We start from the raw sequence: 27,390 nt of genomic DNA, 5'->3' as shown, positions 1-27,390 counted from the left end.
TGTGCTCACCATGTGAAGCAGTTGAGAAGGATGACAAATTTACAGGTGTAGAAAAGGAAGCAACAAATGAGTTAAACAAGCTCATTGTTTTGATTGTCGGTTGAAAACAGTTCAGAGTTCAAACCAGTAGGAAAACGTCTGAAAGAAAAGTGCAATTCAGAGAAAGAAGCAGATGTCACAGGCATAGCTACTAGGTGGGAAGGACTAATGACTGTGTCACCCTTTAGAACGACAAGGAAGAGCATACCAATTGTTTATCCAATACCAAATGGTCACTTTGCAAACACATACGATCACATAACATTCTACATATATATGTATGTATACACACACATAGAAAATATATTCTATATGTGCACTTACTTCTACATATATGTATGTATATACACACATAGAATATATTCTATATATGCACATACATACACACACACACACACACACACACACACACATATATATATATATATATATATATATATATATGTATATGTGTTACAGCAATTAAAGAAAAAAGGCCATGAAATTGAAAGGAGGTAACCTGGGGCAGTTTGGAAGAAGGAACAAGAAGGGGGACATGGTATAATTATTTTAAAACCTCAATAAATAAGATTATAATAAAAAGAAAGGGAAACAGAAAAATCAGTATTGAAAGAGAATTCTAAACCATGGCTGTTAAACAGAAAAGGCCTTTAATATTAGCTGTCCCTCCCCATTTTCCCCTTTTGCCCTCCCCTCCCATTTTTCTCCCCACTTAATCTACCTATTCCAGCTTCCCCTCCCTTTCTTTACAGCATTATACTCTAGTTCCTCGCCTTGGAAGATCCCCTAGTCTCTTTCTAGCTACCTAACCTCTGTGATTATAGAGTAATCAATTTCATTGTTCTTAATAGCTGAATAATGTTCCACTGTGTACGCGTACCCCATGTTATTCATTCGTCATTGATGGGCATCTATGTCGTTTCCAATTTCTAGCTCCTATAATACAACAGCTATGACCATGAATGAATAATATCACTACAGCAAGATGCAGAGTCCTTTGGGTTTCTGGCCAAGGGTGGTGTAACAGGATCTTGTGGTGGACTGACCTTCAAGTTTGTGAGGAACCTCCCTTCACACCGACTTCCATAGTAGCTTCTCCAGTTTGTGCTCCCACCAGCCAAAGTGCTGCCCTGGCTCTGCATCCTCATCCTTGCAAGCATGTGATGTTGTTTTATTTATCTTCACCATTCTGACTTATGATGTGGGAGTGTCATATCAATCTGTTGATTTCATTGGTTAAGTAATAAAGAAACTGCTTGGCCCTCATAGGTTAAAACATAGGTGGGTGGAGTAAACAGAATAGAATGCTGGGAGGAGAAAGAAGTGAGCTCAGATGCAGGACAGCTCCTCTGAGAAGCAGACGCCATGCTCTCCTCTCCAGAGTAGACGCAATAAAGCTCCGACCCAGGATGGACGTAGGCTAGAATCTTCCCGGTAAGCGCACCTGGGGTGCTACATACATGAACAGAAATGGGCCAAGCAGTGTTTAAAAGAATAGAGTTTGTGTGTCGTTATTTTGGGGCATAAGCTAGCCAGGCAACCATAAGCCGGGCTGTGGGAAGAGGCCCGCAGCCCCTACTACAGATGGCGCCCGACGTGGTAGCAGCAATTTCTCGGTTCTACTCTGCTTGCTAGAGGCAAGCAAGCGCTCTCATCTAAGAGAGGCTTCCTGACTCAGCTTCAGCTGCAGAACCCTGCAGCTCATTAAGAGGTCCTGCCACGAAACACTTAAATGGTATTGATAAAAACTGACTGCATGATATTTTGTTTTCAGCTGTAGCAAGAAAAAAGTTGTGCTGTTTTAAAATGCTGGCATTCTGGTCCGTCCTGCCAGGGCAAACTCTGACTCTGAGGCAGGAGGTCAGCTACAGAGAGAGCATTTGAGTGTTATAGCTTGTTTGCTGGCAAGGACCTTGAAACGCCACAGAGTTGTGGTGGTAAACATGGCTACAGCCGGTACCTCCTACCTCCGCCATGAGGCTGGAAAGCTAAGGAATGGCCTGGATTTAGCTGGCAAAGCCACGGCTTTAATCCTACCCATATTGCTCAGTAATTTAAAGGCTCGTGTGGTCAGAAAAAGAGAGAGATACAGTAAAGAGAGATTCAAAGACAAAGAAAACTTTAAATGATTTACAGTGTGTTTAAAAATATATGCAGGCTGAAAGATAAAGTTCTTAAAAGTAAAAAAAAAAAAAAAATAAGGAAGTAGTTGGGTGTGGTAGCACACGCCTTTAATCCCAATGCCTGGAAGGCAGAGACAGAAGGATCTCTGAGAGTTCAAGGACAGTCTGGTCTAAAGAGTTATTCCAGGACGAAGATATACAGAAAATATAAAATAAAAGTAAAAGTAAACAAAATAGAGTTAAAATAAAGCTGCACAAGATGGAAAATACACAGAGAATCTTGATACTGTATGCTATTATGCTCTCTTTGAATTGTTTTAATGCTGAGGAAGGAGCAACAGATGCTAAAAGATATTTGTTTATAAATGCTGCTGAATTAATCCAAGATAGATATTTTCAAAATACCTTGACTTCAGAATTTGGATCTAAGGATATGATACTTTGGAAAAGAGTTTCTTCTTTTGTTTTCACAGACGATGAGATCCTGTGTATTGCTTCTATCCCAATATGGTATGATAGACCACGTCCTCCTGAAAGGTTGCTGTGAACACCCTCAAAAAATTACTTTGCTCAACTGCAGACTGAGATGAACCTAGCACACAGGTTATACCCTGAAATATCTGATTAACAGCGCCCCCATTCAGCAGGAAGCAGTTTGGAGAGAAAAAAACTGCGCCCATATTCCCAAATATTGTTTATGAATATTCTTTTACATTTAAAGGGGGATATGATATAGATATGAATAATTTGCATTGGTATAGATTTTAAGGTCAATTTTATTATATGTATATGTATTTCTGATATTAAGGTATTGTGATTGTGTAGTTCACTTAAAAATATAATGTATATAAGTTGTTAATGAATAGTTATCTATGATAGTCAAGTTTGTAGTCATGTTAGTTAGATTTTCTAGATGTGCATAGATATATTTTAGATAGGCATTCTTCATATCTTTCAAAGATTATAAAATATGGCATTTTAAATGTTTTAGTAACTTAGGGTTTTTCATGACAATGAGACACTCTGCTCCTGGCAGCACCAATCTACTTCAAGAAGAAGATGGGCATCGAAGAGGCACCTTATGGAGTTTGTTAGACATTTGGGCAAGAAACTGCTCTTGCCTGGACTGTTGCATAAACTGGACACAAAGAACCCGCAGGGAGAGGACTGCTGAACTTGCCTAAAGGTGAGATGATCTTTCAGGGTTCCTGATTTATGAAAGAGTCTGCGAGACATTCTGCAGGACACAGCAGATAGTGACTGAACTGCCTTTGAAATTTCCTGCTTCATGGAAATGTCTCTGGATACCACAGGCCTTTAGGCCGAAGATGGATGCCCCAACGGTACAGAGGAACTTTGGGTGACTGTCCAGGCAGCGAGATGTCTCTGTGATTTCTAGAGTTTTGTAAGTTGCTTATTTCTTGTTTGCTTAGGTAATATTGTATCTTTCTGGAGTCTTTAATGGAGTTGAAGAATAGTTAGTTATAGTTTTCCATTGTTATGATAAAAGATAAAATAGATATAACTGTTTTGTCATATGTAATTTTGCTATGTTAAAGTTAAAGCCTTCCTTTTTTTTGTTTAAACAGAAAAAGGGGAAGTGATGTGGGAGTGTCATATCAATCTGTTGATTTCATTGGTTAAGTAATAAAGAAACTGCTTGGCCCTCATAGGTTAAAACATAGGTGGGTGGAGTAAACAGAATAGAATGCTGGGAGGAGAAAGAAGTGAGCTCAGATGCAGGACAGCTCCTCTGAGAAGCAGATGCCATGCTCTCCTCTCCAGAGTAGACGCAATAAAGCTCCGACCCAGGATGGACGTAGGCTAGAATCTTCCCGGTAAGCGCACCTGGGGTGCTACATACATGAACAGAAATGGGCCAAGCAGTGTTTAAAAGAATAGAGTTTGTGTGTCATTATTTTGGGGCATAAGCTAGCCAGGCAACCATAAGCCGGGCTGTGGGAAGAGGCCCGCAGCCCCTACTACAGACTTATGTAAGATAAAATCTCAAAGTGCTTTTAGTTTGTACTTCCCCGATGGCTAAGGTTGTTGCAAGATTTTTATTTTTAAGTGTTTCTCAATCATCTGGGTTTCAGTTTGTGAAAACTCGGTTTTGTTTGATACACCAATTGTAACTGAGTTTTTGTTTTCCTTCTGTTCAGTTTTTGGTTTGGGGTTTTGTTGTTGTTTTTCTTTAAACATTCTAGATACTAACCCTCTAGCAGACATATAATTGGTAAAGATTTCCCCCCATTCTGTAGACTTCCATGTTGCTCGGGTGATAATGTCCTTCCTTTACTGTACAGAAGCTTTTTAGCTTGAGGTGTTCCCATTTATTAAGTGTACTTACTACCTGAGTTATAAGAATCTTGTCCAGAAACTCTTCTTGTACCAGTCCATCTAAGTCTATTCCCTATGCTCTCTTCTATTAGGTTTAAGAGTGTCTGGTCTTATATTGAAGTCCTTGATCCTTTCAGAGTTGAGTTGAAGGGTAATAGATATGGATCTATTTTCATACATTTTTTTTTCCTTCTACATGCTGCTGTCCAGTTTGCCCAGCACTATTCACTGAAGATGCTATTTTTTTTCTACAGTGCATATTTTGTCTTTTTTTTTTGTCAAAGTATCAGCTGTCTTTAGGTGTATGGAATTAAGACTGGGTCTTTAATTCTATTTCATTGGTAAACAGTAAGTTTTAAATAGTGTTTTAGAGTTATGTAGGATCTTGGACCATAAGGTACTTAGAATTTTGAAGTGTGACTGATTTATAATATTTCTTGAATAACACATGAACTCCATGAAGATTACACAATTCATTGTTGCTTGTCAGTGTTAATAATTGAGGTAAATAAAAAGACATGACTTGTCTCTCTTTATTATCCCCAGTTAAAGGTGACTTATGCATGATGCCTTCCTCCAGCAACAGGCCCGACGAAATGACAGTAGAGTCAAACCATTTTGTCCAAGGAAAACATAACAAATCCACCTGCCACTGCACAGTTGTTTGTTTTTCTTTTCCTGCCAATTTTGTGTGATTAAGAATGGGTTGCTTAAAATACATTAATTTTTACCCCATCAGCAATTTGGCTGTGTATGACCAATATAATTAAGATGCATAGTTGAACAACATTCATTTATTATAATCATATCAAGATTCATGGAGAAATGTTTTGTTGAGCGAGATTTTCATCATGACCTAACTCTCATTAGTCATCTCTCTGGTCTCCACTGCATATGACACAGCTGAGCTGCCCCTTGCCTCATTAACAGATGTGTGTATGTCATGAGAACCCTACTTCTCAACCTTGAGGCACCACAGATTCGCAGTGGGGCCGGGTAATCAAAAAACAACACAACTTTAGGGCTGGAGAGATAGGGCTCTTAGTCATTAAAGGCTGGATCACAACTGAAACAACAGTTTTCATTCATCTACTTGACTAATGTGGACGTACTTTTGTACCCAACAGAAATTTTCAAGTCACTGCAGGCTTAAAAGTATATTAAAAAAGAATGGGGCTGGATAGATTGCTCAGTGGATAAGAGAACTGGCTGCTCTTCCAGAGGACCTTGTTTCAATTCCCAGCACTCACATGGCAGCTCACAGCTATTTATTTCTCCAGTTCCAGGGATCTGGCACCCTTACACAGACCTATACACAGTCAAAACACCAATACACATAAAGTAAAAACAAATAATTTAAAAAGCTTTTTAAAAGAGTATAACAAAAGAATAAAGGCCTACTTTCCCGGTACTTAGCAATAGATAAAGCGCTTTGTTTAATAGATTCCCCGTAAGGTTATAGAGTTTTTAAATTCTAATAGTGGGGGGCAGCAGCTAGTTAGTTTAGCATTGTATTGCCAAAGTTGATTATTGCTGTAAATGCTTACTGGACATTAGTGTTTAATGTTCACATTTTCTTCATCTTTGACTACTTACACCAACCAGTAGCTTTGCATACCAGTGTAGGGCAATAGTTTTCATAGGAGACAATTTGTCAGCTCAATAGACAGCCACAGATATTTGTTAGGATGATTTAAGCCTTCTAAAACAGAAGCTGTCCTGAAAAATAAATCATTTATTTCTTTTAATAATTCAACAAAACTGAATTATGTAAAAGATGAATGTGAATCACATGACTGAAAAACCATGTGATAGATGATACTGTTTAACTGTGCTTTGTGCACTGAGTGAGTTGACATTTTGAAGTTAGGTATACGTCTTTACTAAGAACACCAGCTTACTTCCGGCTAAGCTTTTTCACCAACAGAACAACCTTAAAATCATGGTTGGATATTTTAGTTAGATTCTTATCGTTTCTGCCTTTCATAAATGAAAAGACGTGGATAAATTAGCCTGAAGATTAAGATTCTTCTCAGGCCTGTGTCTTGACAGCTATCTAGGGCCTGCATTGAAGACTAATATCTTGCTTGCTAGTGATGGAGCGGGCCCTGTCTACCAGTCTGCATATGGCTCTCACTGGCCACCTATCCACTATGGAGCCTAGGTGTCCTGGCGGGAGTGTTTAGAGTGGGGGCGGGGTGTCATTGCTTCTCTCCTCCAGCCAGAGCTTTGCTTTTCAGGCTTGCTGCACACTGTGGTAGCTAGCTTGATAAGGATGAAGAAAGCCTGCTGCAGCTTTGAAACTTCTAACTTCTACCATGTTTATCTGTGTGCTAATGAGTTTCAATGTGTGTTGGAAACAAACAGACGAACAAAAACTGCTGCCCATCTTTCTCATACTTTGATGCTAACATACATTCATATTACACTCTCAGACCACCAATAATAAGTACTTGACATCTCACCTAAGCCTTCTGCTGCTGTTATTTCCTCCATTTTACACATATGGAAATGAACCCTATTTACTTACAATATTATCTAGTAAGTAAAGAACAGTGCCTAGGAATTTTGAAACAAGTCTAATTTGGTTCCGATGTGCTTTGGTTGGCTTTAGATATAACCCCATGGAGAGACTGAAAATCTAGATATGTGGACACTTTTTTGTCATAATAAGCAATTTCGTTGACGTCTCTAAACTTCCCTATCCCCCTGTAGTTCACAGTAGAGACACCCAGTGTTTGAAATACCTAGTACAAGGCTCACTGCCTGGGGAGTACTAACTTCAGTATGTCAATGAAAAGAAGCAATGAGAAATCTTTAGTATATTTAACTAGAATTTGAAAGGGTGGGGCAGGAGGATTGTGAGTTAGAGGCAAGTTTTGACTTTATTGAAATCTTAAAATTATAACAACAAAAGTTTCATCTTAATTATTCTTAGCTTAGTGTTCTGGCTGGACTTGTATCATCTCCATCAAATTCATGTGCTGAGCTTCTAACCCCTAGTTACCCAGAAAGTTCAGACATAAGGCCGTCGGAGAGGCGAATGGGATAACATGAGGTCAGACGGGTGGTCTACCAAATCCAGCATGATCAAAGTCTTTGCAGTCAATTAGGACAAAGATGCACAGAGGAAGACCATGGGAAGACCGAGAAGACCGCCATTGACCAGCGGAAGAGTCCCCCAGAAGGAAGCAGCCCTGCCAGCCTTTTGCACATGTATTTCTGGCTTCAGCAATGTACACAGATGAATTTCTGTCTTTGAAGCCACTCTGTCTGTGGTAAACAGCCCAATAAACTAACACAGGAGTACATGAGTGATCGCTACTTCCTGAGGAGTTTTCCTCTTGAAAAATAAGAATTCTCTGTAACCACTTGTCAAAAACCTGTAATCCCAGCTATTTGTAAGACTGAATCAAGAGGTTCACAAGCTCGAGACCTGTCTAGGCTACAGAGCAAGTTCAAGGACAACCTGGGCAACTTAGAAACTGTTTCAAGCCAGGCAGTGGTGGTGCACGCCTTTAATCCCAGCACTTGGGAGGCAGAGGCAGGCGGATCTCTGTGAGTTCGAGACCAGCCTGGTCTACAAGAGCTAGTTCCAGGACAGGCTCCAAAACCACAGAGAAACCCTGTCTCGAAAAACCAAAAAAGAAAAAGAAAAAGAAACTGTTTCAAAAGGGAAGGTAACAAAAGATCTGGAGACAGTTCAGTGACAGAATGCTTGCCTACTGTGAGGACTAGGGTTCAGTCTCTGCCACTGAAAGTAAATCATCTTTAAAAATTAAAAATCTAGACTGTAAAATCAAAGGCCAAGCCTGCAAGGATCAATTTGATTTATTTCACCATTTTATTGTGCTAGAATCTTATCACCCCAATGGAATTTGACCAGGCCCATTAGTGAGGGGTCTGCCATGTTTGTCTGTTTAGCAGCCATCTTTAATGACAACAGTATCATATCTGAAGGCTAATTGGAGTAGCTTTCTAGGCTCCCTCACGGAGATTCTCTAGCATACTGTGAGAATTATAAGCCTTTTTCAGATGCTTACTAAATTCACTGTGGATGGGAAATGAGAAGTGATGGCAGTGTACACTGTTATGATTCTAACAGGGGAAATATGTGCATCACTGAGGAAAAAAAAACAAATCTCAAAGAGAAAAAAAAAACTGAAGAATGAGTTAAACCTCATCCAAAGCATTCAAAGGAATTGTCTATGGTGAAGGACCCTATTACCCTCAATTCACTCAGTTCTTTTCATGTGTATGTTCAGCACTGTGAGGGAAAACAGAGTTCGAACTTTATCTTTCCAAATATTTCTTAATAAGATATGGGGGAAGGACACAGATGAAAGTAGCCATGGCGTCATGTAGCCTTTGATAAAATCTGTAATGAAACTAAAATGTAATGAAATCATAGAACACAGAGTGAGTCACTGTAGCTGGGGCACCAGAGGAGGTCTTTGGTGGGAACGTCGTTTATGTCAGTTCCGATGGTTGACAGGTGCGTTTGTACAGGGAGGGACTCTCGAGGCAGGTGGATTAATACAAGGGAAAAACAGATGTTGGAGAACACAAATCATGTTCTCCCAGAAAGCCCGAGTCTGTCCCTCTGATACGAGGAGATGCGATGAGAAGCTGGGCCTGCACTTGAAGTCAAAGATCCTGGTTTGGGTCTTGTGTTCACCATTTACTAGATTTATGACATCAGTATTCCCAAGTCTCAAATTGCCCATCTGTGACAATCTTCACATAACAGAGGCTATTAGGCAATAAAATCTCAGTAACTGTTAGCTGAACCTAAATACTTCAGAACTGACTCTGTAGGGAACGGTAAATGAACACAATTTTGAGCGTGCAAATAAGATAATGGTGAATGAATCAGAATGCAAGAACGAAGATGTAAGTGGCGCGTTTGCAATGGCACAGCTTTGAGGCAGAACTGTGTTCACTGTGATCACTGTGTGCTGTGCTGGCATGGGACAGACATCACTGGAAAACAAATGCCACCGGGCCATGCAAAGTGGGTTGTGAGATATCGTTCAAAAGGATCCCCGTCCCATGTTTCTTTCTTTATTAAGTAATGGCATATCTTCTATGGAGCTACTTCTGTGGGTTCTCAGTTTGCAGATCTATCGAACAAAGACTGAAAATACTAAGTATCTCTAGAGTTCTGCAATATGCTATGGATCTTAACGTCAGTAAGACTTGTTTACCTGCTTAGATAAATATAAGTAAAGTGATGGATATAAAAGAGAGAGAAAGATTGAAAATAAAATGAAAAGGAAGTTCCACACACTAATTAGTGGAACAGGAGATGATATCATTGCTAACAATATAAAAGAAACAAAAGAACAGTTTGGGGAGATTACGGTGGGGAAGATTAAAGATGTTTCTAAAGGTTGAAGGACTATCCTTCACTTAGATGTGTGATCTTATGTGCATTGTATTATATACCAGGTAAACACACGACTTGACAACAAACATGTTTTCTCTACAGATTCTTTTCATTGGCGATTCCACCAACAGAGGAATGATGTATTATCTTATTGAGAGACTGAACGAAACCCTGCAGGAGTGGCAGAAGGTGCACGGCACTAAACTGTATCCCAGTGTCAACGGGGGGAAGACTTTGATCAGCTACTCCTACTACCCCCAGTTCTGGATAAACCCTTCACTGAGACCAACATTTGAGAAAGCGCTTGAGCATCTCTTGCAAAGGTACAATAGTGCTACTATGCATGGCAAAATGCCACCATTGTGTAGTCGTAATTGCATGCTGTATATCAAATGTGCTGAAAAGCTTAGATATCCGCTAATGTGGCTGAAAACGAGCTGCAAATGACAAGGAAGCCTTGTGAGCAGGAAGCCAGGCATGGTTCGTTGAAATGTGAGGCAATCCGGTTAAAATGTTTACCATCTGTTCTAAAGCAACACGTGTTGTTTTTTCTTTCTGGATTTCAGATCGCATCCCCTAGAGAATACTGACCGGACAGTATTGGTTGTTGGTGGTGTTCAGTGGCTCAATTCCAATCACCTGCAAATTATTCACGAGGTTTTAAAGAGGTAACTCTGTAGCCACTGTCATCCATGTCTTCTTCTTTTCTTTGAAAGTACCATGTATTTAACCAAACTTCATCCAGGACTTATTTAGAGGGCAGATGTAGAATTTAAAATTAGAAATTTAAAGATAAATCTTATATTTCAAAATAATTTTGTATTTGATCAGGGATGCTTAGCATCCTAATTTAAAATTACTCCAGATCAAAACCTATGTACTAGTCAGGTGTGATGGTACATACCTGTAATTCAAATGTTTAGGAGGCTAATGTAAGAGGGTAGTGAATTCAAGTTCAGCAGTGACTACAGACTAAGCCCTTGTCTCAGAACATATATATATATATATATATATATATATATATTGAAAGTAATAAGAACAATGCCTAATACAGTCTCATTGCTATATAAGTGACTCAGATGAAACAAAGTGATTACTATATTTAAGACATTATTATTTATCATTATTATTGAATAATGTCTATTAACACGCAAAATTCTATCTACAGAAAGTCTTAATATATGACAAGTAAATAAAATAGAAGTTTAATCCTATATGCAAATGATCACATTCTAAATTGATTCTACCATATATATTTTTACAAATAACAAATGCATAGAAACGCAACTGAAGTTTTTCACTTTAAAGTTCTGATCATTTCCTTCAGAAAAAACTTGCTCAACATCCTAGTGATCATCAAAACTTTGGGGATTGGATTTCATCTGCCAGTGGATGGAGTGCATTTCCTAACCCAGGTGAGCCATCTCTCCCAGGCTGCATGAATTGATGAATCCCTGATAGGAAATGCAGAATGCCAAGAGGCCTTCTACCATACTCGCCAGCCATCATACAAATAAAAATCATATGCTTAGGAAATATGATTACAAATATATCCTAACAGTTCCTGCAGACCCGGAAAGCGTAGTTCATTCATGTGCTATAAATAATGCACCAAGTTCAAGGAAGAAAATAAACAGCTATGGGAAATAGCACTAGACTCACAGACAAGAGAACTTGTGCGTTCACCTTTGGAGTTTATAATAAGAGACTTCTCTTCAGATCCATGCTGAAACCACAAATGAAATTGTCAATATCAGTGAATCTTTGGGGAAACAACATCTGGTGATACACATATATGAGTGATAAAACTGTTTTCTGTCAGTTGGATATCCACAAATGAAAGGTATTAGATTATTAGATACCTCTGGCTGTATTTTGTTTGTTTGTTTGCTTGCTTGCTTGCTTACTTGTTAGCTTTTTTAGAGACAGGTTTTCACTGTGTAGCTTTGGAGCCTGTCCTGGAACTTGCTCTGTAGACCAGGCTGACCTCAAACTCACAGAGATCCTCCTGCCTCTGCCTCCGAGTGTTGGGATTAAAGGTTGTGCACCACCACTGCCCGACTCTGGCCAGTTCTTAAAGACAGTAAATTTGTCTCACCACTAAGAATGAAAATTAGAACAGAAAAGAAGGACACCTGTATGTTAGAGAACCTTACTCCAGCACAGAGACTAGCCAAGTTTATATGCAAATGCAGAGTCGTGGTTCAAGGCAGACTGTCCATTTAATACGTAAGGAGGTTAAGATTGCCTTTCATTCCCCGGGCAGTAGTGGCACCCATGCCTTTAGTTCCAGCACTCGGGAAGACAGAGGCAGGCAGATCTTTGTGAGTTCAAGGCCATCCTGGTCTACAAGATGTCCCATTCTGGGACAGCTAAGGCTGTTTCACAGAGAACAAAAGAAACAAACAAATGAAAACATTGCCTTTTGTCTCTGTATTGAGCCACTCTAGCTTTTCCAAGCAGGGAGTGGGATTCCCCCCCCCTTACTGGAAACTTTGCCTTCCTGAATGCCAGTTACCTACAACACAGGGGAGCTGTTTTCAAAACTCCAAATTCATCACAGTGAGGCTATCTTGGCTTTGGTTAACTTGAAGTAAGTTGAGACAGCAACCTCTAGGGAATAGAAGGATTTAGGACAACTGGGAATCAGGAGGTAGGATTTTAATAGTTTTTGCTGTGAATTAGGAGCTGGAATCATTTTCTTGTTGTTCAAATTCTTCCAGTCAGGGCTGCGATTCATTCCTGAGACTCGGGAGCACCACATATTTCTGTTCTTACAGTGTTCCTCACAGCATCGTGCGTGCGTGCGTGCGTGCGTGCACGCATGCATCATGCATGCCATTCTCTCGGTGACTCCTAAATCTTTAGGTCGATGTTTCCCCTTCATGGATCATATTCTCGCCCACCTCCTCATCTTGGTAACTTCCTGAGACCCATCAAGTATTAACTTAAGTGTCATTTTCTCTGAGACTGCCTCTTTAAGAGGTCTCTCTATTCGCTGACTTTATCTTAAAGAAAACACTCTTCTTCAGGTGCATGTAAGTCTAGCAGAGACAACAGAAAAAAACATGATGTGTACCACTTCTTTTATCTTGCTTTTGGCTTAGCAAATTAAAGCAAATGTTTGCCTTTTTCTAATGAAGAAAACATCAAACATTCCTATTACCTTTCATAAATGGGGAAGGGAGAGTGATTCCTTCCTTGTGTTAGCTGGGAGGGTCTTCTAAGATCCTCCACAGCCTCTTCACAAAAGGCTTGACGGAATGAAAGGATGTGCTGAGGAAATGTATTGAAATGGTAAAAAGGAAGCCTTAAGAGCAGGCAGGAAGCCTTCACAATGCAGTCCGATGGATGTCATTCGGTTTTTACCACTCATCTACTGAGTGGTGTGTAGTGATGTGGTCAGCAGGCTGTGTCCCCGCCACCCGGCTAGTTTATACCTGAAATAACAACACACAAATTATATTCTTTTAAACACTGCCTGGCTCATTATATCTAGCCTCTTCTTGGCTAATTCTCAAATCATGATTAACCCATTTTTAATCATCTGTGTAGCACCACGAAATGGTGGCTTACCGGGAAAGATTCAGCATGTCTGACCTGGTGGCTGGCTCCATGGCGTCTGCCCCGGAGAAGAGAGGCATGGCATCTTACCTCACTGCCTTCTTCCTCCCAGCATTCTGTTCTGTCTTCCCGCCTACCTATGTTCTGACCTATTAGGCCAAGCAGTTTTCTTTATTAATCAATCAATGAAACAACAGATAGATAAAGACCCTTCTACATCAGTGGTCAATGTACTGATGGTTGTATTTGACACGGCATCTGATGTAAAAGGAGAGCAGGCAGGCTGCACTGGGGAGGGGGAGGCTCAGATTGTGCGCCGGTTGGAGAAATTTAACCAGGCCATGGGGAAGATCTTGGAGACAGAACATTTGTTGATGCTGACCCTCCCTGACAGAGTGAACCTGAGCTAGAACTCAGCTAGATTCAGTCATTGCCAGCAACAGCAGGCAAGGTGGGAGGAATATGATCCAGAGAGGAAACACATGGAACCCCCGCCCAATTTTGCCACTTTCCTCAAAGCATACTCCTCCTCCATGTCGAAGTTTTGAGTAAACCTCACTCAAAACTATTCTGGAATCTTCTGTGCCATGGTGCATTTGCTCCCTTTCTTCTGGCAGTTAGTCCTTCTGGCATATTTTTCCCTACTAAAGGATTACTAATTATGGATATACCCACTTCTCCATTCAGAGTGCTGAGTTTTCCAAGCACAGATCACACACTATGTACCCTTCCATTCTGTCTCTTAGCAAGAGGCTACGCGAAACTCGGGGGCCAGTTAATATTCAAGGGTCTTAATTAAATAAGAACCCAGTAAATGGAGGTCTACTTTGTGGTAGGTAAAACACCACTTTTCAATTTGAGAATTTTAAATACATTTACAAGCAATAAACATAATTGTTTTCAGGTAAGGAAGATATTCATTCATTATCATGTCATATACACATAAGCAGTTATGCTTGTGTTTTAAGGAAAAGGGGCATATTTTATTTTAAAGATCGACACGAAATGTATCTCTCAATATAACCAATCTTGGTAAAAGAAGGTGAAATTTATATAAGGTCTGAGTTACTAAATCACAAAATAATCGTTTGTTAATCAAAATCATATGTCTCTTGCCTGACAATACAGAGTGAAGTACGAAACTTATATAAAGAAAATCAGAACATTCTGGAAGCTGCCAAGAACTACGGCTATGAAGTAGTAGACACATTCACTATCACGATGGGACGACACAAGGAATTCCTGCAGGGCAATTGTGGATGCCATTTCCATGAGGTATTTGTAATGGAGTTCAGAGTTTTGTAGTTTGGGGTTGCTGGGTTTAGTTTTGTTGTTTTGATCTTATATCTTTAATGTATTTTACATGAGAAAAAAATATGTCAAAAGGAAAAAAATACATCAAAAGTTGCTATGACTATCCGCTTTGTGAAATGAAGCGCTAGAAGTTACTGTTCAGACATGGTAAACCCAGAATCTTGGGTGGATGCAGCCGGAAAGACGTGGAAGTCTGAAGAGGGCTGGCTTCTCCTACAGACTTCACGTGTCCCTTCCACCAGAAACCACACTGAGTTTATTAAGATCGCCTTCAGAAACATCAGGGAAAGGTTAGTCACAGGAAGTTGTGGTTCGAAGGTATCTACATCGCTGAAAAGTCCAACCCGGGGCGATAAACCACAGAAGCAGCATTCCCAGAGTCCCTTGCTCAACGGACTGGCAGCTCTACCAGAGTTCCCTCTTCCCAGCAGTTGTCACTGCTGAATATAACCTCCCGGACTGGGGCTTCAGAACCCGGAGGCTTCATTGTGTTAGCCACGTCCCCCATCTGCCTCTAGGAGGAAATGCTTCACCACCACTAAAACCGGAGCTCCCTCGTCAACCCTCCGTGGATGCGTGCTACTCAGATGAAGAGCACCCCAGTTTACCTTCCCAGTAGATATTGATTCGCTCCACCTCTGCTTTCTTGGTGTCCCCTTACAACCCAGGAACACATTTAGTCAGTTGGCTAGTGAGATAGAGCCGCAGTTTGTGTCTGATCCTGTTTATTTATCTAGCTGTCTTTCCTCTTGGTCCCCAGCTCCTCACAAGGACCCCAAAGTCATTAAAACAGTGGTTTTCTCTATGCTCTGCTGAGAAATTCACATTACTTCTCTCTCTCTCTCTTTCTCTCTCTCTCTCCCCCCTCCCTTCCTCTCAACCTCCCTCCCTCCCTCCCTCCTTCCTTCCTTCCTTTATTTTATTTATTTTTATTTTTTGCTTGTTGGGGGGAAATGTTCAAGACAGGGTTTCTCTGTGTATCGGTGTCTGTTCTGGAACTTGCTCTGTAAAGCAGATTAGCCTCGAACTCACAGAAATCTGCCTGCCTCTGCCTCCCAAGCGCTGGGATTAAAGGCGTGCATCACCGCCATCTGGCCACATCATCTTTTTATGTGAACAGTGAGAGTAACCTCTGAGAAGTGAGAGCCAGAAGCCATGGTGGAGAGTGTCTAAGTTCTGAACAACCATCCTGAAACTTGGCCATGTTTCAGCATAGCAGATGTTAAGTTGTAGTGTCCTGTCCACTAATCTCTTGCATAAGAAATATACCACCGTAGAGTGCTTGTTCTATTTTAGAAAACTCCATGCTTAGAAATACAAGCTCAGATAGTTCAGGAGAGAAAAAAATCAAAAATCGAAAAACAAACAAACAAACAAACAAACAAAATTCAGTGAACTATCCCAGGATCATAGTGGGTCACAAAAGCAAGCCAATTGTCACCAAACTCACAGAAAATTGGCACTTTAAAAAACAGCATGCATTTTTTAACCTCCTTTAGAAAACGTTTACTTATTTGTGTTTATATAATGTGTCTTCAATTAGTACTCTGGAGGAAGGGTGTGTGCTTCTCTCTTTCAGCATCAGGCTCCGACAGACTGAAAAGGAAATGTCTTCCAAAGGCTTGGAGCACAGTTCCAATTAAAACCAGCGGATGTCCTTCCCACATGATCATTATTACATGTGTCTGCTGTCACAATGTCAGTGCGTTTATACTAATAGTCCTGGAATTTGAAAACCACACACACACACAAAGAGTCTTTGAACCACTAGCAGTAGAATACTGATTTAGAATTACTTCTAGCAAAAGCTATCTTTAATTTACAAGAGAAGATTTAAGCATGGCAGGTAAAATATTTCACATAGGAGATTATAAAATGTTCCTATAGCAATCATACACAGACTTTCTGTTGACTTTCTTCCTAATGTACACTGTTTTGACGGCAAACCATGTGCGTCTCCCACCAATGAAGTCAGCTGATTCCTGGGTGCCGAAATCCAGGCTCAATCTCTCGTGATTTCAATGAAGTTGGCTTCCAGGAGCATTTGTCATTTTCGATACAATACAGAGTTGATGAGGTCAGCTTTCCAATTGACCCTCTGCACAGGGTCTCCAAACTCGGTCATTGATCATGACCGTTCCTTATCAGTAGTTTGAGCACTTGTACCTCACTCAGGCCATCTCTCATGATGGCACTGACATTTTATAATATTTCTAAGGTTTTACATGGCGAAATATTAACATTCTACTGATTCTCATCTTTTGCTTCATGTTTATTTTATAAGATTAGCCAAAAAAGAGGGATTCACCTTAAAATAATAGCAAAAAACAAGAAATGGTAGTACTAGAACCTTAAAAATTTTAGTGCAAGAATTTTATCCTCTGGTGTTCAATTAAACTATGTCCACATACACTCAAGAACACTTGCACAGAGTTGGTATCATCATTTCAGTGAGACCTTGCCATCTCATTGCTCTGTGGTCAGGATTCTACTGCAGACATAGCAAACCTGCTTCTGGGAACTTGTCACAGGAGAAACTGAAGTTTAGAAAGCCTCTTTGGTCTGCCAAGGGATGGGAAGAAACAGATTGTCGCCGTCAATCTAGAAGCTGTCTCCAAACGGTGTGCATGCATCTTGACAAAAAACTCCTCCCTGAGGTGGCTGGAGAGATGGCTCAGAGGAATAGAGCACTGGCTGCTCTTCCAGAGGTCCTGAGTTCAATTCCCAGCAACCACATGGTGGCTCACAACCATCTGTAATAAGATCTGGTGTCCTCTTCTGTACTGCAGGATACATGAAGGAAGAAACCTATATACATAATAAATAAAAATCTTTAAAACAAAAACAAAAAAAGCTCCTCCCTGATTAGCAAAGCAGGTGTTTCTTTCGATGGGCGGAAATGGAACCTTCTTTTCCTCATGTTTATTCAGGACAACAAACCGGATCCCGGGCACTCTTACCCAACAGAGGTTTCTGACGGTGCCTTTTGTTGTGTGGCAAACATCTACTGTAAGAAGCAGAGACCTGGAAACTATTTGGTAATATCAGCCCAAATCTAGCTACAGAAAAGGCAAAGCCACAACAGTCGCTGGGTGGTTTCTAATCAGCCTATTCAGCTGTGCAGGCCTTAGGTAATAGCAGGCTTTAATGTTTGGCAAATGTGACTGTAACTTTTGACTCCGGCGACAGAGAGCATATGGCATTAAGACCCAACAGGTTGCCTTGGTATGCAGACATGGAAAGAAAAGAGGAAGGAGGTTCAGTTCTCTGTTAGGGATGGTTTTTCCATGATTCTTTAGTCTTAGTATTTGAGCTAATTAAATAAACAACATGATGGAGCTTAGAAATAATGTTTTTCTCTTACTCCTTCACATTTCAAAAATTCAGTGTCTGAACACTACAAGGCCTGAAAACAAATAAAATACCTTTGGACTGAAGATGTAGCTCAGCGATAGGACCATTGGCACTTGCCTAGTGTGTATGAATCCCTAGCTTAAACCCCAGCACCAAACACACACACACACACATACACGCATGCACACATTCACATACATACAAACACAAATACAAACATACACAAACATACACACACATACACACAACATACACACACGTACACACAACATACACACATACAGTCCTTAACTTCATCAGTCTAAAACTGAAAGAAAAAGAACAAAGTGAATATATAACTGAAAATCTCAAAATTCAACTATTAGCATGGATTTGCTTTTTGTAACTTTTGAAACTTTTAAAAACTAAACATATTTGCATCATTTCCTCATCCCTCCCCTCTTTCCCACCCTTCTCCTTCCTACGTTCCCTCTCATTCACTTCCAAATTCACAGCTCCCTCACCTCCAATTAGTATTATCATGTATACACAAATGCATACATAAATAAATGCAGCCTGTTGAGTCTGTTTAGAGTTGTTTGTATATCCATGACTCCGGGGATGACTACATGATTATTAGAAGAACAATTAGGGGCTCATCGCTAAGGAACACTAATTCTCTCTCTCTCTCTCCACAGTCGTTAGCTGCCTGCAGCTCTTTGTCTAGGGATGGACCCTGTGAGATTTTTCTCCCTCCTCTTTAGCATGCCCCTTGGTGGTGTTGTCACCACCCAGGTCTTCATTAAGCAACCATGTTGTTGAGGTATACGGTCCATGCCATTTCTCAGAGACACAATCACATACTTGGCTTCTTGGTCCTCTGGCCTCTCTTCCATAATCTTCCCTGAGGCTTAAGTGTGGGATTGTGCTATAAATGTATCCATTTGGGCTGTATGCCCCATGATTAAATGTTCTCTGCATTTTGACCATTGAGACTTTCTGTGTTGAGAAAGGGAATCTTCCCATCTGCTGCAAAGAGAAGCTTCTTTGATGCATGATGAGAGTTAAACTTATCTGTGAGTACAAGGACGAGCATTTAGGAATTATGCTGGCTTCTTAAGGTCACTGTTGTAAGTTCTCCTCTGAGATCAATATCCCTGGGTAATTGGCTAACTTTCCAGTAACATGTACCGTTTCACTCCTGTGGGCCTTAAGTCCAATCAGACAGGTGTTGGTTACCACCTAGACATCAGTGCCGTAATTGCACCTTTATGGCTATCTTACCAAAGCATGGGTTTTTGTGATAAATTACTATGACAGATTTCTTAGAAAATGTTTTTAAGCACCCTCAAACCTCTACTACTGTTGGGAAATCAGCTGGAGAATCCATTACAGGACTGCAAGAAGTACCTTGCAGTCATATGTCCTCAAGGCCAGACTCAAATCCCCTTTAACCTTTGTTCTCACTAGTATGCCCTGTACTGCCACGTACAAACTGAAGCTTTCTGCTTATCCTTCCTTACCAGCTAGCAGCCCGATCAAGCCAGTTACCTAGCCCTGTTTACACATGAATACTCTCCTAAGCCTTTGCCCTGCATCCTCTTCCAAATACATCAGCCTTGTTTATTCTTTCATGCAGTCATCCAGCATTTGTTTAGTGAGTCCACTTCTTGAGCTAAACAGTAGAAAGTAAAAACAAATAAGGCACGTTTGTTCCCTGGCCTGAAGATATTGCTAAGACATAAGTTATGAAAACCTGTATGACACAATATGTAGAGTAGCATGTTAGAGATATGCAGAAGCTATGGTGGTTATATCAAAAAAACAAAAAAAAAGAGGTGTAGGACATGGTCTAAAAATTGGGTGAACTTCCCCTTTAAAGAAACCTCAGTTGGATTGTGGAGGAAAACTGGCCCTGGCCGAGGTCCAGGGATGAAAGCCATTCTGATTCTATGGAACAATGAACCATTCTGAAATGACACGCTGTTCTCATAAAACCACAAGCAATTCTGGTTTTTGCTAGATTTTGTAGAGCATCGCTAAAAAAGGGGGAACTGGGAAAAAAGTAATCAAGGACCAAATCATGGTGAAAGCTTAACATTCAACCCTGTAGGTGGCACTGAAATTCTTACAGGGAAGAATGAGGTGGCGATGTCTTTGCCTGAACAAGTTAGAACCCAAGACCTGAGAGTTGTTTCTAAAATACTCGCTGTTCTTGCAGAGAACCTAGGCGTGGTTCCCAGGTCCCACATGATAACTCACAAGTGCCTGCAACTCAAATGCCGTGGTATCTGATGCCCTCTCTAACTAGAAAATTGCACCCACCGTGTGTTGCATATACATGCATTCAGGGAAACACTCAGGAACATAAAAGAAAAATGAATAACATCTACTTCTAAAAGGTAGGACATATAACCAAATGTAGAGAGAACTAAGCCAAGAGCGTAAGGTAATTTTTCCCCGAAGTCCTAGGAGAGATGATAAAGGCCTACTACAAAGAGGGCGGAGGCAACAAGCCTAAAAGAGAAGTGGACAAACACAAGCTCTATTTAAAGAGCTTAATCTGTAGGTTTTATCTGTGGAATGAAGGAGTGGGAAGAATCAAAGGGGATTCCTAACTTGCATGACTGATTAAAGAGCCAAGACAGCAAGGGAGACAAAGAAGAACTGAGAAGGTATCAGCTTAGGGAGAAGATGACGATTCAGTTTTCAACATGTTGCCTCTGCGATGCCTGTAGGACATCCAGGTGCTGCTGTGAACGGGCAGTTGGATGCACAGGTAAGAAGATCAGGGGGCAGGTTGAGACTGGAGGTAGGATTGGGAGTCATCAGTAAATAGGCAATAGTTGAAGCTATAAAAATAGATCAGGAAAAGCTTGGGGAAACGTGACAAATGCAAATTTCGAGCGTGAACTGTGTACGGTTTGTTAGTCCTAGGAACAGTCCGACCCTGGAAAGTCAGAGTAAAGAATTCTCAAGACAGAATGTCAAATGTAGTAGACACTTCATTTCAGATAAGGACTTTGAAATCCTCAGTGTTTTGGCAGCAACAAGGTCCTATCTGACGGTGAAATGAATAATAAGATACTAGGGGCAAGAATGAGGGGGCTATCAATTGTAAAGATATACCAAAAGTACTTCATGTGGCCTTTTTATCTAATAAAAGGGGGAGGGAGAAAGTTGGGTTTAGAAGAGAAAAGGAAAAGCCTTCATTATGTCTGTTCACTCAAGAGAAATAACCAAGTTAAAAATACAGAGAAGATTGAGGTTGTTGAAGCAATGCTGCCCTCCACTCACAGAGGCAAGGGGTCAAAGTCACTGGGGCAAGGTGGGGAAGATGGGTGCCTCTTCTTCCTTCTGGTTGATTTGCAGTGGATTATCTTGATGTTTTCTTTTCATAACTCCTAGTTTCCAGTAGTAGGACACTTCTTTCCCATTCCTGTACCCCCGGTCCCTGTTTTGGAAACTGATTGCTGATAGTTCCTTCTGTATAAACTGACCAGGACTCACTCATTACCTACAAGAGATTCTCACATTTTCTACAAACAGATTAGATTAGAGAGAGGGTAGGGCCTGGTGGCAATGATTTAGATTAGAGGCCAGTATCCGGTGAGGATGGATTTAGATCAGAGGACAGTACCTGCTGAGCGTGGATCCGTTAGTCATGAGAGACCTCAGGCCTTTCTAAAATGATCGGGTATAAAATGTTGTATTAAAGATAGTACTCTAACTTTTGAACACTCTATTCCAAAGGGAACGTCTTCATCAAACCCTTCCCTTTTGGGCTTAAGGGGCTATGCAGAAGAGGAGGTGAAAAGATTGGAAGAACCAAGGGGGAGGGATGAAATCAAGGAAATAGTGTCTTCCAGACGTAACACCCTGGGACAGACACCCAGATGAGCCCACAGAGACTCTGACAGCTTGTACATTTCTTAGCCAGATAGAGTCCCACTGCTGATACAGGAATGGACATGAGCCCCCACCCTTAACCCAGAAGCTATCTCCAGTTGACAACTACTTGCAAAGGAAAAATTAGTTTTCTTCCATGGTGTCTTACTTGATATATAAACCACACTTAAGGGTATGCCTCATGCCTGGCAGTAGACAGCCAATACAGAGCACACTCAGTAGTGGTTCTATAGATTTTTTTTTTTTGCCACATATTGCTTTCTTTGGATATTAAAAAAAAATCTTACTGGTGCTTGTATGTTATGGTTTCTAGTTTTGTGTTTTTACACATTTTGTTTTTGTGTGTGTCATGCCTGTGAAGGTTTCTTATGCTTTGTTGCTGTTTTTATCATTATTTTTAGCATCATTATTTGTTTTCTTTTTATTTGCCTGTTTTCCAGAAAAGAGAGAGAAGGTATGGAGTCAGATAGGTGGGAAGAATCCTATAGGAGATAGGGGAGGGGAAACCACAATCAGAATACATTGTATTAATTTTCAATTAAAAAAGATAGTACTAGCCGGGCGGTGGTAGCACATTTCTTTAATCCCAGCACTTGGGTGGCAAAGGCAGGCGGATCTCTGTGAGTTCAAGGTCAGCCTGGTCTACAAGAGCTAGTTCCAGGACAGGCTCCAAAACCACAGAGAAACCCTGTCTCGAAAAACAAAAACAAAAACAAAAACAAAAAAAAAAAAATAGTACTCCGCCATGAATAGTTGGTGCTACCAATAAAATCTGATTCTGTATCTTAGGAAGTATAATTAAATGGAAGATAAGCAAAGAGTGTCTTTACTTTTTTTCTTTTCCGAGGCAGAGTTTCTTTGTGTAACAACAGTCCTGGCTGTTCTGTAACTCGCTTTGTAGACCAGGCTGGCCTCGAACTCACAGAGATCTGCCTGCCTCTGCCTCCCAAGTGCTGGGATTAAAGGCGTGCGCCACCACTGCCCAGCTTTTTTTTTTTAAAAGTCTTGAGACTTTTTTAGTGATTTCTTTATTATGTGTAAAGTATTCCACTTGCGTGTATCCCCTGCAAGCCAGAAGAGGGAATCAGATCTCATTTCAGATAATTGTGAGTAACCATGTGATTGTTGAGAATTGAACTCAGGACCTCTGGAAGAACAACCAGTGCTCTTAACCTCTGAGCCATCTCTCCAACCCCCGGGTGTCTTTACTTTATGTCGAACTGGTATTATGCCTCTGTGAGGTAACTATACATCCCATGCTTTGCAATCCCAGGAACTAGAATGTTAGCGTGGCTAGGAAAGCTGACCCCTCAGCATTTCATGTTGCATGTGGTAGACCATGATGTCTAGAAGTTCACTGCTAACTTAAAAGAATCAAATCAAGATTCTGAACTGCCTGGAGTAGCATTGTCCATACTGATTTATGTTCTGTCTTAATGAGCACAGGATCTATATTTGAAAAATGCTATACCTAGAAGCATAATTAATAAAAACTCAGAGACCAGAAAGCAAAGCAACCAGTCATGGTTCTTACTACGGCCTCAGTCTGAAAATGGCGAGTCTGTCTCCAGGGAACCTCAGAATGAGACTGAGAGCTGTCTCTTCCTCTTTTATAATCCTCTCTAGTTCTGGGATTAAGGGCATGCACCACTACTGCCTGGTTTCTATGGCAACTAGGGTGGCTACTGGAATTAAAGGTGCATGTCATTGTGGCTACTGGGATTTAAGGTCTGTGTCATTGTGACTGCTGGGGTTAAAGGTCTGTGTCATTGCTCTCTGGTCTGTAAGGCTGGCCAGTGTGGCTGTTTTACTTTTCTGATCTGCAGGCAAACTTTATTTATTAAAATACAAACGAAATGCCACTGCACTTCTACTTTATGGATTCTCAAATAATATACTAAGTGATCTCAAAGCCCCTACAATAAATAAAGTTGAATTTCAACTATGAATGGTGGTGCATGCCTTTCATCTCAGCATTCTGAAGGTCGAGGGAGGAGGATGTGGATGTTGGAAAAGCAGGCATAGCAAACAGGTCTAAACATCAGGCATGGTGGGAGGTATAGAAATATTTCTCTTCTCTTTCACATGAATTCCTGTGAAAAAGACTCTTAAAACATAAAGCTATTTACCTCAATCCAAAGAACTCATATTATAAAATCTGACTTAAGAGGTAAGGGAAACTACAGCACCAGATGGCTAGGAAACAGAGGCACCAGAGGGAACTCATGGATTGTCTAAGTGATTACAGCCAGATTTGGTACCAAATTCGCCAGCCACTGGGTCCTTTCTCCAGGTTTATGCAGTCAAGAACCTGCATCTGTGCTCACAGCCTCTTGCAAGTGAGCTGCAGGGTTGGAACAGGATGCATAGGTGTACTATAGAACAATTTAAGCTCGAGACTGGAACGATAAAATAAAGGTAAAATTAATATCTGGCCAATAGCGCTCTTCAACCTGTTCCCGGGCCTCCTGGAGTGCAGCAATCAGAATAAGACTGCAGAAATCTCCTGATGAGAAATGACCGGTGTGGTCAGAGCAAATGCCTCAAGGCAAGCTGGCAGTGTAGGACATCGGTCACACAAAGTCTCTCTGAGTGACAGTTTCAGGCTTTTGCTTTGTTTTACTTCTTTGTTTGTTTTGGAAACTCCCTGTGACTCAGGTTTTCTAGACCTCATTATATATTCCAGACTGGGATCACTCATGGGCATCCTCCTGTATCAGCATCCCATATACTGGAATTAGAGGCCTGAGAAGCCATTCCAAGGCTTATGCCTTAATCTTAAATTTAATTTCTAAGCTCAAGAGAGAGAAAGATATGAAACAAACACCTAAGAGTCTACATCCAAGCAATGTGTGTAGCTAAAGTACAGTAGGAACCCGGCTTGTAATCCGTCAGGCTAAGGGACTATTTGAGTTAAGGATAGGAAATAATTGGGAAGGTACCTGGGAGTGCAATACAGTAAACTACAGCCCTGTATAATCCAACTGCTCACGTTAAAGCACAGTTTGTTCCCAGAACAAAAGCTGAGGACCTAGAGGTGCGGTTCTCAACCCATGGGTTTCAATTCCTTTGGGGATTGAATGACCCTTACACACAGGTCACCTAAGACCATTGGAAACATCAAACATTTACATTTTAATTCATAATAGTAGCATAGTTACAGTTACGAAGAAGCAACAAGATAATTTGATGGTTGGGGGTCACCATGATATGAGGAAGTGTATTAAAGGGCCGCAGCATTAGCAAGGTTGAGAACCACTGAGCTCTGGATTAATCTCTCAGAGAAAGGATTATGAAGGAGGTATTGTGGAAGACAGCAACAATGTGCTCGCTGGAAATCTGGAAAACCCCAAACAGAACAAAACCCAACCCTTACAAAATTTAATCTTGTGCCCTAATCCTCGGCATCTTTGTCTCATTCAAAACTTGGACGCTCTTGAAGCGATACAGTTTTGAATGTGCCATAATTAAATATTGGGGAAGCACGTGAAAGAAAAGCATTCCCTGCTATTTGCCAAAAATTGTGTGATGTTCTAAAATGTAATTAAAAATTAGAAATGCCAGCTTCTGACTGATTTGTGTTGCCTTCGTCTGATCCCATTTCTACGTATTCTTGGGCTTCTTTTTCAGCTAGTCGGGATTTGGAGCCAGTTTAGCATTCAGAGTGAGACTCATAAACAGACAGGACTTCAGAAGCACACACTTGTGAGATGACAGAGCTTTTCCTAGGGTCATTTCCATTCTCCAGCCTTAGAAAATGGTCACCTTGTTGCTCTTCAGACCCCATCCACAATCCTCATTCACGTTTGCGGTCAGAACACCCCTCTGATCCTGTCCAGGGAAGTTCTGGAACACTTACACCATGGAAATTGTTTCCTATTTTGTTCTCTGAGCCTGGAACCACATCAAAAGTTCCTTGGAGGTTATTCAGGTCGAGATCAGTTTTAGGGAAAGAATTTGCTTGTCGCATATCTGCCTGACACATTTTGAGTTCAGCAGGCCTGCTCTTTCTGCACGGACTTTTGGAAAATTCAAAGTTATTTCAGATGTAGCTATTAATTGCCATAGCAAGACATTCATTCTGATGAACGTTTATGTGAAATCAATTTTGAGTGTCGAAACTGCCCATGTTAAAAGTTGCAATGCTAGTTTTATGATGTAACTTAAAAGAATTTTCCACTTGTTTGGAAAGTCTTAAAAGTCATAGGTCAAAACTAATCGAGTTGAAATGTAGCATTTCATATATTTACCTGGCAGAGAAAATAATAGCGTGATCATGAAGGTGGTTTTCCCGGGGTGAGCACCATCCATTGAACTCCGGATAGGCTGACCCCTGTGATTTCTCCAAATGAAGGGAACTCAAATGCATTGATTTGTGGTAGTAGGGGATTGCATTCATGCTCTCCCCTGGATAACATAAAGTAAACATGGCATTTCTGCACATTCTAAAATGTCTATACATAAAAATAAAGGAATACCTATGATTGCAAACTGAGAGATGTCTCAAGATATTAAAAAAAAATCTATGAAAAAATAGAAGTTACTTCCGGGCTGCAAAGGAAAAAACCTCTGTTCTCCCTGCACTGAGTCAGGCATCAGGTAATTGATTTCCTGTGGGGTTTTTATATTCCCGCCACATGGCGTTCCACTCCCCAATTATCCTAAGTACTGCAGTTAGCAGACTGACTTATCAATTACTATTGAAAGACTAGTTTTTACCTGAAAATAAAGTCAGAAGCCCACAACTGTGACCGCCATATTCTAGCCTAGATCTTTGCTGTGATAAATCTTTATTATAAGATATTTTAAATGGTAAGACTTTATTCTATTCAACAATGCTATCACTTTGATAGGCTATCATGTTTTGTGAAGATCAGTTGTCCTTTTGTTTTGTCTGAGTTTAAAACATAGTTCACAGCAGCAAATTTAGGAAATAGGCAAAGTAAAGAGGTAAAATGATTCGCTTTGCATTAAAGAGGGCAAAAGATTTGTTATTTAATACTCCTAACTAAATACTGCCAACATTTACCAAATCATATATGTGCATGCCATTAACTGTGTTATTAACCACATGAAGTGGGTCCTTTCCTTGCTAGGTAGACCCATCTACTGTCCCGTGTAGTAAACAGAGAGCAGCGTTAGATATGCAGCTTAGTATTAGTCCCTGGCAGGCGTGATCTGTGTGCCAGTGAATCTGGACCCTTTGTCCTGATTTTGAGGTCTAAATCTTTCATTGAGGATTTCTTACGGCTCCCTTTCACTGTTTATTGCCATCGCTAATAGGCAACCTAACGTTTATGTCGCTAGCTGCTCTCTTTCAAAGCAACGCCACACTTGACACATCAGTTGGATTTTAGCAACCCCAAACGGTCCTCTGAC

At 40.7% G+C, this 27,390-nt stretch overlaps 1 protein-coding gene and 1 non-coding gene across 3 annotated transcripts in view; both read left to right on the top strand.

The window, feature by feature from the left end:
• The window catches only part of Cped1 (cadherin like and PC-esterase domain containing 1), a 280,079-nt gene that overhangs the window by 244,604 nt on the left and 8,085 nt on the right, over positions 1 to 27,390 (top strand). For both annotated transcript variants that reach the window (XM_057776723.1, XM_057776730.1), the window contains 4 exons: positions 9,994 to 10,214; positions 10,458 to 10,559; positions 11,219 to 11,306; positions 14,584 to 14,730. In XM_057776723.1, coding sequence (XP_057632706.1) covers positions 9,994 to 10,214; positions 10,458 to 10,559; positions 11,219 to 11,306; positions 14,584 to 14,730 — 558 coding nt within the window. The remainder of the gene's footprint in view (positions 1 to 9,993; positions 10,215 to 10,457; positions 10,560 to 11,218; positions 11,307 to 14,583; positions 14,731 to 27,390) is intronic.
• Positions 26,254 to 26,421, top strand: LOC130889921 (U1 spliceosomal RNA). The gene has a single exon (XR_009058662.1). It is a non-coding gene; the product is annotated as a U1 spliceosomal RNA (small nuclear RNA).

The sequence above is a fragment of the Chionomys nivalis genome, chromosome 1 (assembly GCF_950005125.1).
Source record: "Chionomys nivalis chromosome 1, mChiNiv1.1, whole genome shotgun sequence".
Lineage (NCBI taxonomy): Eukaryota > Metazoa > Chordata > Mammalia > Rodentia > Cricetidae > Chionomys > Chionomys nivalis.
Note: the sequence above shows the minus strand (reverse complement) of the source record. Positions and strands in the feature narration are given on the sequence as shown.